The 15,761-nt window shown below is 41.0% G+C and overlaps 3 protein-coding genes across 7 annotated transcripts; 1 reads left to right on the forward strand and 2 right to left on the reverse strand.

Annotated features, from left to right (window-relative positions):
• The first annotated feature begins 1,415 nt into the window (after positions 1 to 1,415).
• LOC118118044 (serine/threonine-protein kinase MAK) lies at positions 1,416 to 10,645 on the forward strand. 4 transcript variants are annotated; one of them, XM_035170831.2, is made up of 16 exons: positions 1,416 to 1,486; positions 3,347 to 3,679; positions 4,379 to 4,433; positions 4,552 to 4,673; positions 5,281 to 5,363; positions 5,582 to 5,714; positions 6,663 to 6,834; positions 6,930 to 7,097; positions 7,219 to 7,527; positions 7,726 to 7,916; positions 7,995 to 8,116; positions 8,285 to 8,377; positions 8,615 to 8,689; positions 9,082 to 9,195; positions 9,544 to 9,639; positions 9,722 to 10,645. In XM_035170831.2, the coding sequence occupies exons 2-16, from the start codon at positions 3,513 to 3,515 to the stop codon at positions 9,871 to 9,873; spliced, it is 2,052 nt and encodes a 683-aa protein (XP_035026722.2). In that variant the 5' UTR covers positions 1,416 to 1,486; positions 3,347 to 3,512; the 3' UTR covers positions 9,874 to 10,645. The 4 variants fall into 4 exon arrangements, with proteins under 4 accessions (XP_035026722.2, XP_035026721.2, XP_035026725.2 ...); XM_035170830.2 differs by lacking the exon at positions 1,416 to 1,486 and having other exon boundaries at positions 3,235 to 3,679; XM_035170834.2 differs by lacking the exon at positions 1,416 to 1,486 and having other exon boundaries at positions 3,654 to 3,738.
• LOC118118046 (transmembrane protein 14C-like) lies at positions 10,041 to 11,512 on the reverse strand. Of its 2 annotated transcripts, XM_035170836.1 has the most exons (5): positions 11,452 to 11,512; positions 11,153 to 11,236; positions 10,784 to 10,885; positions 10,614 to 10,701; positions 10,041 to 10,338 (listed from the first exon to the last, which is right to left on the reverse strand). In XM_035170836.1, the coding sequence occupies exons 2-5, from the start codon at positions 11,226 to 11,228 to the stop codon at positions 10,281 to 10,283; spliced, it is 324 nt and encodes a 107-aa protein (XP_035026727.1). In that variant the 5' UTR covers positions 11,229 to 11,236; positions 11,452 to 11,512; the 3' UTR covers positions 10,041 to 10,280. The 2 variants fall into 2 exon arrangements, with proteins under 2 accessions (XP_035026727.1, XP_035026729.1); XM_035170838.1 differs by lacking the exon at positions 11,452 to 11,512 and having other exon boundaries at positions 11,153 to 11,445.
• Positions 11,513 to 11,933: 421 nt separating this feature from the next.
• pak1ip1 (PAK1 interacting protein 1) lies at positions 11,934 to 15,455 on the reverse strand. The gene is made up of 10 exons (XM_035170835.2): positions 15,111 to 15,455; positions 14,659 to 14,821; positions 14,417 to 14,537; positions 14,237 to 14,311; positions 14,091 to 14,143; positions 13,860 to 14,005; positions 13,601 to 13,698; positions 13,365 to 13,464; positions 12,951 to 13,080; positions 11,934 to 12,542 (listed from the first exon to the last, which is right to left on the reverse strand). Exons 1-10 carry the CDS (start codon positions 15,186 to 15,188, stop codon positions 12,430 to 12,432), a joined length of 1,077 nt encoding a protein of 358 aa, XP_035026726.1. The 5' UTR covers positions 15,189 to 15,455; the 3' UTR covers positions 11,934 to 12,429.
• Positions 15,456 to 15,761: the final 306 nt, after the last annotated feature.

Consider the following 15,761-nt stretch of genomic DNA (forward strand, 5'->3'; position numbering starts at 1 on the left):
TGGGTCCTCTCTACGTGGGCCGCCATGTTTTTTTACAGTAGCCCAGACAGGACAAACTAAACCTTTTGAGTTTTTACCACAACTGAAGGCTACCACAGGTTCTCTTACATGTTTGGAAGGGGAGGGGGAGGTGAGGGGTGTTCAGCTGCAACATGCAACTTCACCACTAGATGTCACTAAATTCTACACGCTAAACCTTTAATTGATTTTATAATATAGTGGGTCACTTTTTAGTCCCCGACATGTGGATTGAATATCTGGTCATCAAATGTGGGTTCTGGGACCTTTATGGATCCTTGAGGTGCTCTCAGGTTCTTAACTTCCGATCTCAATCAAACATTCCATCACAAAGTCTGATCTATAAAAACATTTAGACCTTGCCCTAAGTTTCCCATCATCAGTCTTCTAATCTGGGCGTCACCAGTGATTCAACGCCATTATGTTATTGTCTTGATTAAATTGTTGTATAACCCGGCTCCTGGGAGATATGTGTAGTTAATCAAAGGTCAGAAAAAAGTTGGGATTATAAATGTCATAGGGGCTGAAGACACGGTCAGATGTAGAGATGGAAATACACCACTAGATGGCGCAGTTATAAAACCCATGTAAACTGAAAGTCAGGGGCCTTCACAGGACAGTAGCTCAGCTTATGTAACAACAGACATTGCTTAGAAACATAGAGATCTAGTAGTTTTGATTCCCTTTACTATTTGTATCAAAATAATGGAAGTGGTATTTGTTTTTGAATAAATTATCATTGTTGTATTACAGTACACACATGGTAGTAATCTAGATAACTGTACATTTGAGCTCCTGGGGTGAAATATTAATAAGCAATATAATTTAATCCCAGAGTCCTGTGTTGTAGATCGGCACTGTGTCAAAGTGCAATTTAAAAACTTTATTATACTGCATTTGGTTTTAAGTTGCACACACTTAACAAAACAATCCCATCACAAGACTCCAATATTGGCTTTTCTGGGGCTTTTATTTTTGTATCACATGATTTTCATTAGCTGATGTACTTTGCTTATTTACTTCATGATAAACTTTCCTCTTTGTCTCTGAACACTTCATGGACTTCTTCAAAAGTTCCTTCAGTCTCAAAGTTCCTTCTCAACCTTGGAAACAATTGTGTTTTTTTCTCATCACAAAACATATAGATATGACACATTCTGATATCATTATCTTGTAATGTCTCACATTAACTATTCATATTATTACATCATTTATTATATTCCTATTTTAAAATATACATAATTCGATTTTTATTGTGAATAGTTTTACATATATAATAAATAAAGTGTATTGAACACCATTTACATTACACATAATTCAGGAGGAAGTAGATTATGATTTGTTATGATTATCATTTTATTTTGGAAGTCTCTGCGTTGCCAAGGAGACAGGAAGCCGTCCCTGGCAACGGAGGGAGCTGAGAGCATCACTGTGTGTTAACATCAACAGCTCGGTTATATCTCCTGTGGTAGGTCCACGGTTCTTCATTCTTACTTATATTATATGTTAGACTCTCATCATTTAGTAAGATTGTCTGTTTAATGTCTGTACAGTCTTCTGTTCTACACATTGGTCAACATTATTATCATTATTGAAAGGACAGTGAAGAACATCTAATGTCAGTTTATGTGCTCAGGTCCTCACTGTATAACCAGATTGAAGCAGCAGGGCTGTAAAGTCCAAATACAACTATTAATAGTTTTTATATCAACAAATTGGCTAACGAGGTCATTGCACCGGAAACAACATGAATACAACAGTGAGAACATCAAAATAATTCTGAAAAATACCAGCATGACACAATGACAACTACTGGAAAACTAATAATAACAAATAACTATAGATAAATAGAGGTATGCATACGGGAATAGACACATTTTATAAAGGGCACAAGGAGCAAGAGGGGAACTTACATCTAAAATTCTGAATGTTTGGCTCATTTAATAGACCTGAAGTCAGAATGTTTGTTTTTCATCAGGTAAACCCCCTCAGTGTCTGACTGTGTGACCTCTGACCTTTGCAAAAGAGCTGCAATGCATCTGCACCTTAATCCAATTTTTCTAGAATTGAAACAATGAGTCAATCCAAGGCAGAAAATCTAAATGGCAATAATTCTAGTCGCCATGTGATGATCATCACATCACAACATCAGTCGTCACATTTATAGTTTGTTAAAGCCCATGATTTCTCACAACCTCAAGCTGTTCTCTTTAATGAAATATGAAACCACCGGTTAGTTTCCCCCTTTGAAAAAGCATTGTCATTCTTACTAAGTGTCTACACTTGTGATAGTTTGCCTCATCTGACCCGAAGTCTTACATCAGTTCTAAGTACACTGGCCCTAATTACTTCAAGTCTAGCCGAGGTGTACTTTCCACTCCTGTGTGCTGCAAAATGTGGGTTAAAAGAAAAGGAGTTGATAAAGTAGCTTGGCTAGAAGACTGAAATCAGGAAGTGCATATATTGGTCAAGAGAATCTGGTTCTGTGTTTTAAAGAGACTTCAAAATGACTGTTTATTTTGGATATGGTATGTAATGCAAAAAGAGTACTTAAACATATCATGGGATGTCTTTCAATATTGTATTTTACATTTTATATCGTAGATCACAAGGCAAGGCAAGTTTATTTGTGTAGCACATTTCAACAACAAGGCAATTCAAATAAGCTACAAAAGGCACGATGACAAATTGTAAAAGCAACATAAGATAATACAAAAAGAAGTTACATGGAGAATAAAACAGAAAATGAGAAATAGAAGTGTGAGAGTATCAAAAGATTGCCTTGAAATGAACTTACTAACATTCCCTGTCAATGAGGATTTAAGTCTATGTAACAGTCAAAGAGATAAAATCATATATTGTTTGCTCGACAGCTCTTTACTAGAAGCTTTAACACTATAAAACAGTCAGGCTTGGATTTAGAAAGAGTTTAGTGTATTAATTGATAGTTTAGCTCAGAAACACGTGAGTACAGATAAGTTTAAATAGTTCTAACACCTTTCAGCATCACTGTCTCACTTTTATGTGACCGGTGTTGGACAGAAGCAGGTAAAACCCTCTGTTCTTGGATCAAATTCATGAAAAGTCTCGGCTTCAAAACCCAAAAGCTGCTGCACGCTCCTGTTGTCTTACTCAGTCTGCAGCTTCTCCTCTGCGTCAGCTTCCTGGCACACATTCTTCAGCTCATGTCAACTTTAATCCACTTCCCCTTCGACAGTGCAGCGCCCTTCCTCTGTCCGTGAGGGCTTAGCTTACAGCTCAGGGCGGGTGGGACACCGTGCAACAGGCAGGACTGTCTCAGCTTCACCTTTCCACTCTCCCTCGCCAGGTAGACATCAGCATCTTCTGCAGAGGGAAGGCCGGAGGAGGAAGGCCAGGGGGATAGATGCTCGTGTTCTTCAAGGCCTTTGAGTGAGTTTGCAGTGGCAGGAGGAGACAGCACAGCAGAGGGCAGATAAGTGGTTGATCTGTGGCGGGATGCTGCCGTGCTCACAATGACCGACAGTTGGACTGTGTGGGACGGCTCCTCGGTGAAGGAGAGACAGGGCTCCCTGTGGACCATGAACCGCTACACCACTCTGAAGCAGCTGGGGGACGGCACGTACGGCAGCGTGCTCCTGGGAAAGAGCAACGACACCGGGGAGCTGGTGGCAATTAAGAGGCGAGTCTGGCCCCCGACAGACATGGCAGAGACACACTGGGATGTTCTGTGTCCCAGTGGTGAGCTGATTAAATCCTGAGCGGCTGCTGCAAGGTGCTCAGAGGCTCAGACATGTTGCATCCTCACACGTAGAAAAAAAAAGAACATCAAGGCTTTTGTCTTTGTTTGCATTCTCGTTTACAGGGAACAAACTATTTAAATGATAAGAAATTAGGATTATTTTGAAAATCAACTCATGCAGGTTCTTGTAGTACTTTTACTCACTTGTCCATAAGAAGTATTTGTAACGTTGAGCTGTTCACGTATCTGTCTTTGGTGAGAAATTAATAATGAATGTTTTACGAGGCTCCACCAGGCACTGTTTGTAAATGTAAGGTTATAGTGTAAACTGATACTGGTGGTGACAGTGAATGGAGTGAAAGTGCACAGTGTTGCTCTTAGAGTGTGGGGAAGGTTTAATGAAAACAAGGCTGCAAAGTTAGTTTTATTGAGGATGATATTTTGTACTTATATTCACTGTATTGTGATGGATTGCATATTTTAATTAATATGAGCATAAACACACAAACACTTTCAAATACTGACAACTGAAGAAACTGGTCTCTAAACCAGTACTAGTTACTACAATAGTCAGATCATATGGTAAAAACATAAAATATTAGAAATAGCATGATGAGGATATTTTTATTTTTTCAACAGGATGAAGAGGAAGTTTTATTCCTGGGACGAGTGTTTGAATCTGAGAGAAGTGAAGGTGAGACTCATTATTATTCATAGACATGATACATTTTATTTTGGAATTATCCCGTGTAATTATTTTTTAATGTCTCTATGAAATTTAACGTGTTTCATAAATACTTCTGTGTTTTTAGTCTCTGAAGAAGCTGAACCACGCCAACGTGGTGAAACTGAAGGAAGTCGTCAGAGAAAACGACCACCTCTACTTTATCTTCGAGTACATGAAAGAAAACCTCTATCAGCTCATGAAAGAACGGTGAGAACACGTCGGACATGTTAGATGTGCATTTACGCATTAATTGAGTCATGTGAGTTATTTTGGTGATATAATCCTGCCGTGTGGGTTTCATTAGCATCGGGAATGTGAGAATTATTTGGGTCGGCTTGAGTCATAATGTGTCAGTCTTTGTTTTTGCAGAAACAAGTTGTTCCCTGAGTCAGTCGTCAGAAACATGACATTTCAGATATTACAGGGACTGTCCATTATTCACAAACATGGTAGGTGACTTGAGCGAGGCCTCTCAGTCCAGACGGGTGAAAACATCTCTTCTTTAAGGTGTTGTGTTATAAAGCTGTCAGCTGTGTCTCCATGCACAGAGTGAATGGACTAAACAGAAAACAACATGTCCAAACCTAAAACGTGTATAAATGCTGGACAGCTGATAAGACATCGGGCGTCACTTCTCCTGTGAGAAGAGGAATGTTTGAATAAAAACCAACAGTGTTTTTAGTGCATGTGGGTGTTGATGATATTTCAATAAGGCATGATGTTTGCACAGTGTATATTTTCTTTATCCTCTCTTTCCTTCTTTCCTTCTTTCCTTCTTTCCGTCTCTTGTCTTTTCCCACGTTGCTGCTGCCAGGGAAGATAAGATGTTTTCAGAAAATGAGATAAGGAACATTCTGTTCCAAGTGTTGTCCGGTTTAGCGTTTGTGCATAAACACGGTAAGAGACTCCCCCCCCTCCCGTCTTTCTCTTTTCTTTTCCTTAAACACTTGACTTCTCTGTGTTTGGTTAAATCATCTTATTTGGTCCGAGATGTTTTAACTTGAGTTTTGTTTCATAAAACTCTGATACACATCAGTAGTGAATCCTGTAGAAGTATAAATCGTAGTGGTTGCAGTACTCGTAGAAGTTTTATTTGGCTGACTTGGGTTTTTCAGGATATTTCCATCGTGATATGAAGCCGGAGAATTTGCTCTGCATGGGCCCACAGCTGGTGAAGATTGCAGACTTTGGCCTAGCGAGGGAAATCCGCTCCCAGCCGCCTTACACTGATTATGTGTCCACGAGATGGTGAGACGGATTTTTAAATTGTCCATATAATTCATGTAGATTTAAAAAATAACAATATAATACATATACAATATAATATATAATATATATAATATGAAATCTGAGCTGAGGTGGCCGTCTGACCTGATTCAAACTTCTGACTCACGGTGACTCCTGCAGTAGAATCACTTAGACGAGAAGATTAAAGATTTAAACAACCGGGAGACGTAATTGATACTGACAAGGGAGAAGTACAGTAAATCCACTCAGGGGACAGAGAGGAACACAGACAGACAGCAGATAATCAATGTTGTCATTACTTTGGCTCATTAAGCTGATTTCCTCTATTTATCCCACATAATAGCATTAATCTGCTACCTCCAATACTCACAATGTCAATGTTAATCTTCCGGATGACAACACAGTTTAATATCTGGTTTAGGATTGTTCACCTTTCATATGACAGAAATAAAAAATTATTTCATGCATTCAGTTAGTGAGTAAAAATATTTGTATATATTTGTGTTTTTGTTTTTTAATAGTTGGTTCGACCAAATTAAAAATAAAACCAAACCTATGTTGTTATTTTGTTCTATATAGTAGAACAGTTATAGTAGAATAGTTCTATATAAAACATCTGGATTATCCGAAGTATCCAAAGTGCTGTTATATTTTTATGTAATATTCTAAAAGTTGTGAGCACACGGAAAGATCATAGACATTAAAACCTGGGAAAATAAGAATAAGACTGTCTGCAGGGATAGATAACATGTAGAGATCAGAGACAAACATCTATTATGTATAAAATAAAAATAAATCTAATGATCCTTGTCTTGAAATGCAGTTAACTGACCAATACAAACTTATGAAATGAGAAATAAAACATTTGCATTTAAACTTAGACAAAACTTAGAGTTAAATGTATTTCTGCAGATGTTCCATAAACATCCCTCCATGTGGCTCTTCCAGGTATCGGGCCCCAGAGGTTCTGCTCAAGTCCAACTCCTACAGCTCCCCCATCGACATCTGGGCGGTGGGCTGCATCATGGCGGAGCTGTACACCCTCAGACCTCTGTTCCCCGGCAACAGCGAGGTGGACGAGGTCTTCAAGATCTGTCAGGTGCTGGGAACGCTGAGGAAGGTGAGCCACCGCAGCCTGAGTCATATGTGAGGCATGAACGCAGACTCACTGACGATCTCTGCCTTGTTGTCTCGTCCCGTTCCTCCTCTCGACAGTCGGACTGGCCTGACGGCTACAACCTGGCCTCCTCCATGAACTTCCGCTTCCCTAAGTGTATCCCCACCAGCCTCAGATCCCTGGTCCCCAACGCCAGCGCCGAGGCGATCACGCTGATGAAAGACATGTTACGATGGGATCCAGAGAAAAGACCAAGTGCTGCTCAGGTACATTTAAAACTTTAACATGGTTTAAGTTTGAAAATCTCCATTTTGAGCTTGAACATTAACTAAAAAGATGTAACGGGAGATCTAACTTTTCCTTGGGTTTGTGCCATTTGTGCACCAGGCTCTGCGGTACCCGTACTTCCATGTCGGCCAGGCACTTGGAGCTCCTTTAAAGTTCTCAGAGCAGCACAAGGCCCGGACGAAGATTTCCCAGGCTGCTACAGAACCGAAGCCTCTGTCCCTCTGTAAGACGGACCTGGAGCCCTGCGAGCAGAGGAAGACCCGGGTGGAGCTACAGACCTCCAGACTACCTCCACACCGGCCTCTACAGGAGATCCCTCTTCCTCAGGACAACACAGATCCTACAGCGGGGCAGCAGCAGCCGCTCAGCCTGGTGAAGAACAAGCAACCAGGAAGCTGGCACACTCAGGTACAGTTTCTGAACGTCAAAATGAATTTGTCAGGCCTTTTAAATTGTTTTCCCACCGGATATGTTCATATCGAAGCTTGACATGAAAATACTGTTCATCTTGGGAGAGTGAAGCTAGTTTTAGACTTTGTTTTCTCAGGAGAATTGTCACAGATTTTGACTTTAAAACTTTGGTTACACGGAAATCCTCTAAAACAGCGTGGGCCGGCAGCTGGAGCTGAGAACAGTGTGTTTGGAGTCAGGACCGGACGTAGACGCTGGGGTCAAACATCGTTCAAGTCAGTCGACAGCTGGGACGACGGTGACGACACGGACGCTGGAGTTTCCATCTCCAAAAAACCCACCATAAGCTCCCTGAAGGACAGGACCCTCGAGGGACACGGCTGTCGGTGAGAGATCTTTTTATTGAGAGGTTGTCGTCATCATTACTTTTGGCAAAATTGAATAATACCTTTTTTCTTTTCTAGATTTCCAGAGTCAAAGAGCAACACGGTAGCAAAGTTACCGAGCGGCATCGGGCTAAAGAGAACGGACTCCACCTCCTCGTCTGCCAAGCAGCACTACCTCCGCCAGTCCAGGTACCTGCCAGGTGAGAAATCAAAGAATCCTCTGCACCGACACTTTTTCAAAATGCAAACAATTTACAAACAGCTTTATAACTTCACACTTTTCACATCAGAACTGAATCTAAATATGATACGGGTTGTTTAAGTGTGGGATCAGGCACAGTGAGTTTATTCTGACTTGTCTTTTTCAGGCATTAATCCAAAAAGCAACTCCTCAGGCAGAAACCTGTGGGACAACTCGTGTTTAACCAGAGGACCGGGCCTGGAACTCCCTCTTAATAAAGGTATGAAAACTTTTAATCTATGAAGTGCATTTATAATTTTAGTTTGTAGTTTGTTTAGGATGTTTTTGACTCACCTGGTAAAGGTTAAAAAGAAATGCTTCCCAATGTTTTTTATTCATTTGCCACATTAAAAGCTTTAGAGGGAAGTTTCTCTTCTGCTCAGTGGACATCAGACTTCATCTCTTCATCTCTTCTCCTCTTCTCCTCTTCTCTCTCTCTGCTGTGATGGGATTTTAGATGCTGCTCTTCCCAAACTCTCAGATAAGCAGCTTCTGAAGGAAAAGAACCTGGAGGAAGTGGATCTGTCCAAAGGTATCACTCAAATACACCTACTAATGCAAGAGGCAGTGGTAGAAAACAACTAAGTTACCCAAGTACTTTAGGAGTACTTGTATTTTACTTTGGGTATTTATATCTTTCTTACTGTTTTAATCTGGTACATTTAGTTGGACTGCTTTAGTCAGCAATTACTTTGCAAATTAAGATTTTACACTTTAAAAAGCCAAATCAGCTTGTAAAATGTGATGCATCGCTATTGATATAACACTATATATTTTTTAAAGAAGTTATTCTGTTTGTGTTTTAGTGGGTTTTATGAGTGTTGTTGTCCCTCATGTGTGTCAAATGTCTCTACGTTGTATTTTGAAAACTACAAAGCAAAAGTTGAGGACTCTATCAGTGAAGGATTTGATTGTATTTTCCAGACTCGTTCCCGAGCAACACCAACAACCGAACCAAGACCAATAAATCAGCTGCTCAGAAGAGTGAACCAGGAGCCGCTCGACTGAAGAACACGCTGGTGCCCATCGAAGGCGAAGGTGAGTCACAGCAGAGACTCTCCATTTCTCAAGTCAGGGTCAGACAGAGCTGGTTTGGTTTGGTGTCAGTCAGACGACTCGACCACGGAACCATAACGTTCCCGGTTCCTTTCTGGCCTGAAATCACTGTCATATGTTTGTTTTCTCTCATTCTATTTTTCATGTTAGTTTTTAAAAAACATTTTGTCTTTCTCTTCCTACATACTATGGAAAAAGCGCCCTCTGGAGGTGGAAAGGAACCAGTATTTTCCTCCTGTCTGTTTTCAATCAACCTGATCTGATGCCTTTTGGAAACCTGGTGATTTTTGTTGAATTAACCTTTTCTCTATTTTTTCCTTGTGAATTTAGTCGATGTCTCCTCAACTGCCGATTTGAGAACTGATCACAAAACCAAAACGTGTAAGAACAAGATCTCTTCAAATAAACTGGCTCTCTCAAATGAAGGTAAAGAAAAATCTGCATCATGATCATAAGAGAAGCAGCTTCACGTGGCTGTTTAGCGTCTAAACAACACTTTTCATTTCAGAGTATGAACGGTGGAGGAGCAGATCTGTGAATCCTCAGATCTCCGGATCCAGCAGCGGCTCCACAGTGAAGACAAACCTCCCACGGGGCCCAAACATCCAGCCGGTGCACGGACGAGTCGACTGGGCCGCCAAGTACGGAGGCCACCGGTAGCACCAGTGACTCCCAGCATACACACGTCAGGTGGGACATGAGCTGCCACCAGTGAGCAGCCATATTTCACTGTGGTTCCATCGGCCATTTTATTAGATATCATTCAGTGTTGCACAAGTGGATGATTGTTAGAATATCAGTATTTTTTTAAATAAGAGACAAAGTAGTTATTTTTGTATAGAAGTGAGTGAATGTTTTATTTCAATGGAGTGAAAAAGTGCAGATATAAAGTATATTTTCTTATTAAAGTACACAAACAGGTTTAAACACAATTAGCTGTGCAAAGATAATCCTGATAAGGTGAATGTTTTCCATAAAAATATTGTTTAAACTTAAATTGTTCTCACAGACGACTGCAAAGAGGGAATGTATGTTTTGTACGCAGAAAATATCTATTTAAGTATTTATCAGGATTCGTGTGGCCTCGTCAACATCCCAGTTATGATCTTCACCAGCATCAGTCCGCTGAAAAAAAGAGATGACACCATTTAAATCAGGGTCGAGTTAGAATTAACGCCTCGTGGTTGTGTGTCTCCACCAACCAGAGCAGTTCCAGACTCATGAAGTCACTGTGTCACTCAGATTCTCATCAGGTCGTCCTTGAGTTCAACGTCCAAGTGAATGTTTGTACCAGATTTAAAGAAATTGCCTCGAGGTCGTTTAAAGCAGAAGTCTGTGATCTTCATGTTGTGTATATAGTTAATTACCAATCATCATTATGTGTAATGACGGTGTTTTACCTGAATAAAGTCATTAGACCTGCTGGCATGAACTTCCAGGAGTTGATGAATCTCAGGCCCATCACCACAGTGAGAGTTCCCGAGGTGCCTGTGTTTCATCAGTGGAGGGAGACGGGTGTTAGTGTTGGTGAACTCGCACTGTCGCAGACTAACAAACTAAAGGAGCTCACCCAGCAGCAGCCACACATTCTTTGGATTCTGAGATGCCAGATAAGCACCGACCGCGGCCAACAGGCCAAACAGGAGCCCGGCAGCCAGGGAGGTGACGCTGCCTGAGGAGCCAGCACAACAAGGCGAGCTTTTATTTTGAAATGAATCGATTCACTCTCCTTTTATGAGCAACTTTGACTTTGGAATCTGATTTTCTACATTGAACACACATTGACCAGTTTATTAGGAACACTGATCTGTAATTTAACAGATCTGCTTAATATTCCACCTTCATGTTACTATGTTCAGTTTGTGATTACAAGTTATTTTAATCTACAAAGTTATAAGTTATTTAAAGTTATTCATGTAACTCTCTGTGTCTCTCTTACCTGCTTTCACAAAACCAATGACTCCTCCCACTGACACCAGAACAGCATAACTGAACCCGACCCAGTCCAGAGCCATGACTACAACTAGGACCAGAATCACAACTAGAATCAGTTATAGATCTGGAACCAGAATCAGATCTAGAACTTGATCCAGGTTGTTACATTGTTACAGGAGTTAAACGTCAACGTCACGTGTCAACACTTTCCCGTCTGTTGAGCTAAAATCGACGAAGTCAAGAACATTTGTCAAAGATTTTCATCGATAAATAATAATATGAACAGACAACATTTCACTTCACCTCCTGGTTTCTCCAAACTCCTGAACGTTTACACTTCCGGGGTCATACGGGAGAATTTCAAAATAAAAGTATGCTCCACAGGATAATACTCTTGCATTGAGCCAGAGAAAGTTTTACATAAAACACATATACACACAAAAATATTTGAAAAATGGTTTATATGATTAAAATGCTATATTCTTCATTCAACATATTTTCTTATTTGGAGACGGGACAGACTCCAAACCATTTTTAATCAAGAGCTTTATCAATATAAGAACAAGAACTTGATATTCTTATAGTATAATATGATAGACTCTTTCAACTAAAACAGGAACAGGAGCCCAGAGTAACCAGCAGATAGATGTGCTCTAAAAAGGTGTGTGTGGGGGGGGACTTGAACAATGATAAACACCAATAAGGGAAAATAGATTAAATAGTGTGAAACAAATGTTCACTCTTCATTTATTTCTCCTGCTCTTTATCAATAATTTAACGCCTGATTAATTATTGTTGATTTTAATTGTCAGACGGGGGAAAAGATGAACATACACATCAAAACAAAGATTATTGAACCTGACAAAGAACCAGACCTGACATGAGAAGAACAACAGACGAGTTAGAACCTGCAGGTGAACCTGAGCAAACACAACAGACACAAGTATCTGCTCTTTACTTAGGGACACTCAAGAAAACCTTATATGAAGGTGAGTGAATCTTCTGATATAGATAGTAACTCTTAGTGAGACTAGTCAGGACGACGGCTGGATAACTGGAATCTAATGATATCTAACAAATATAATTTTTCTTTTCAGTATCGACAGCAAAAATATTTGATCTCAAGAACAGTCAGATTTTGAAAGTTGTCAAACATGGTGTGTAGCACCTCCCAGTGTCCATTACAGGTACAAGCATGTTTAACAAAAAAATTTTTTTCAAATATAGAAAACAGCGCATGTAAAGCTTTTTGAAAGATGTTTTTTTTTATTGCTGCTCGTTTCATTTTCCACCGCCCTTTTTCTTCTTCCTTTTGGGTTTGCTCTCGTCTTCTAGAACGACTTCTTCCGTCGCAATTCGAACTCTCTTCGTCTTTGAAAGCTCTTGAGCGAGTTCTGTGGACAGAGGGAGGAAGGTGACGAGCGTTAACGAGACACAGACAGAACCAGGACCTGAAATATAGAGGCTTTGTAATCATTTAGTGGAAGAGAGTTAAACATAAAACCCTTGTTTTTCCAGAAAAGTCCTCGTTGGGAGCTTGTTTTCTTGTGTACACTGTAAATATTCACTGATTCTTTAACTTCAAGCTGCATTGACTGTAAATACGAACTGCTGAGTGGAGACAAGCTGAGGTGGATATAAAAGGTTGAGATCATGATGTACTCATTTTGCCTCTTCTCTACTTTTAACCCCCTTCAACACAAAAACAAACTTGACCACCTCCCTGTCCCGGCTCGTATCTAGTTTCTCTCTAATAACACAATGATCCTGTGAGATGAACGTCCGTGTTTGCCGGTCGTCACCTTTAGATGTCGTCGCCGCAGCTGCCGGTTCCTCAGCGGTCGGCTGCACCGATGAAGGTTTCCACACGGCGAGGCACGTCAGCCGGGCCGTGGTGTTCACTTCCACGAGGAGGGTGGGAGGTTCCAGCTCCTGTTGGACGACAGCGGTTGGTCAGTGGATGATCGGCAGCTCAGCAGGTAAATGGGTCATTTTAATATTCTTTGTTTCACAGAATTGTGTATATTGAAAGCTTGTTATATAATTTACAGTGTTGAAATTGTTTGAGACACTTGATAAATGATTATCGGATTAATTAATTCTTGATTTTTGAAACACACCCTCGCCGCAAATGTATATGTTTAAAAAATGTGGTTTAACTAAAAGAAAAATGGCTTCTACTCCCAAACTGTTCACAAACAACAACACAGACGTGCCTCTTTAAAGTGGAGCTTCCACATTTTGATCAAGCCGTCATTGGAAGCCGTCACCAACACGCAGTAATCCTCCATCATAAAACTGTCCACTGCTTTCACCCTGATGTCACAACAGGAAGAGTTGGTGTCAGTTTTTTAAACGTTAGACATCAAATTAAAAATACATTTTACAAAAAAACTTTCAGACATCAACTTTCAGAGATGGACTGTGAAATAAATAAATTAAATGTAATTACCTGGTTTCATGAGCCTTGAACTCACACACGCATTTTAGTTTTTCCAATTCACACAACCTCACGATCTCATCATCTCCTGCGACGGCCAGGAGGGAGTTCTGAAAACAAACAATACAACATCCATGTTATCTTACATGTGGTATATTGTTAATCTACAATACCAGGCATCGTAAAACAATCATCACAAACGCGACTGTCTCTATATCACTAAGAGAAGCCACAGTTTGTGTGAGTATTCAGAGTAAGTCACAGATCTTACATTTAAGAACTTAACAGACGAGATTCTTTTGGGGTTGGTGATTGTTCCCGTCACAGACGCCGTCTCCAGGTCGTAGATGTTCACCTCGTCATCTACAACCACCACATATTTATCCCCATCTGGAGACCACCTGACAATGTGTGCAACTGTTAAAAGTGAACAGAGAAAACAAATGAGTCCAGGATCAATTCAAACATACAAATATCTCAGTTCATACTCATAGAAACTTACTTTGTTTTATGTTTTTGATGAAGGCCGATCTTCCATTAGTCAGATTCCAGGTTCTAAAAAGATTAAAACAAAAATGTGTAACACCGTCACTTCTGATTAATGTCTGTTAAGTGAAACAGCTGCTAGAGCAGAGCTGTGGATTTTACCTGAGCGTCTTATCGGTCCCGACTGTCAGTGCGAGTTTCCCAGACGGATGGACGGACAGCGATGTCACCTGACCTCTGCAGAAAAACAAGAGGATGAATAATTTGAGTCTTCCTGTGCATCACAACACAACACAACACAACACAACAGCAATACACACATACTTTAAAAACACCACTTACTTGTGAGCGTGGATGGACTTCAGACACTCCCACTTCTTCGTGCCCCACACACACAGGAGCCCATCCTCTCCTCCGCTCAGCAGATGGGACGTCCCGTAGAACTCCAGGCAGGTGATGGAGCCTACGTGATGACAGGGGAGTGTGAGTCGGATGTTTTCAGCCCACAACATGGGGATTACAAGGGTGAAGTCTTTAAAATGTCTGCTGCTGTGTATCTACTGAGATCCAGCTGGGATTCTCACCGTCGTGATGCAGCAGGGCACCGTGCTCGGTCTTCTTCTTCATGTCGTACAGCTGGATGGTCTCATCTTTGCTTCCCGTCACGACAAACCTCTCACTGGCCGCCAGAGCCGATATGGACGCGGTGTGGGCGTGATGTGTGAAGTTCGCCTTGGCCGTCCACTCCTGCAGAAAGCAAACATCCAGAGGAAATAATGGGTTAGATGCTGAAACGAGGAGAAAATGACTGAACGGTAGTTTTTATTGCTTCATGCATGAAAACACATCCCATCATCTGCCTGTAGAGAATCAAACTATTTATCATTGAGGTGAAACGCTGAGGAGCAGCATCCATCAACCTCAAGTGACCATTTCAGTTAGTTAAGAGCCAGAGAACAGGAAACACGTCGCAGATCAGTCACACAACTGCACAACAACAACTACACAATTACACACAACAGACAACGCAGCTTACCTCCTCGCCGGTTGTCACCCGGTAACCGAAGACGATCTGCTCGTAGCTCCCGGCGATGAGCTCCAGCACCGCTGCCATGCTGCTGCTGCTCAGTTAGCCTGTTAGCTCGCCTGTTAGCTTCCTTCAAACTTCAGCTGTTTCCAGGGTAACACGTGTCTCTCTGTTGCAGTGACAGTGCACACACGTCCCCCGCGGACACACGCAGGAGAAACACTGTGGGTGTTTTTCACTGTAAACAAGCTGCTCGGTCACGATTGTCTGCGTCTTTACAAACTTTCACGTCCACAACAACGTGTGCCTCGGCTGCGCATGCGCACGTGTCACCTCGCTTCGTCTGGGAAGAGGGTTGTTTTCAAAGTAAAAGCCGGAGTTGTACAAATTGTGGTGCTACAGTGTAAAGTACATTTTTTTAATGTGATAACAACCATAACCCTCATCTTTACATTTATTTTAAACACGTTTCTACGATATATATCGCTACAAAATAATTCTCACAATAAAAGCCCACCAAATCAGGCCTATTACAAATCTGGGAATATAGGGGAATATATCTTAAATAAAAAGTCCAATCACCTGATTCTTTACAGAGCTTTTAAATTAATCTCATAGTTATAATTGGTTGCAGGACTTATGCTTAGTTGTCATCAGACA

Source organism: Hippoglossus stenolepis, chromosome 11 (genome assembly GCF_022539355.2).
Source record: "Hippoglossus stenolepis isolate QCI-W04-F060 chromosome 11, HSTE1.2, whole genome shotgun sequence".
NCBI lineage: Eukaryota > Metazoa > Chordata > Actinopteri > Pleuronectiformes > Pleuronectidae > Hippoglossus > Hippoglossus stenolepis.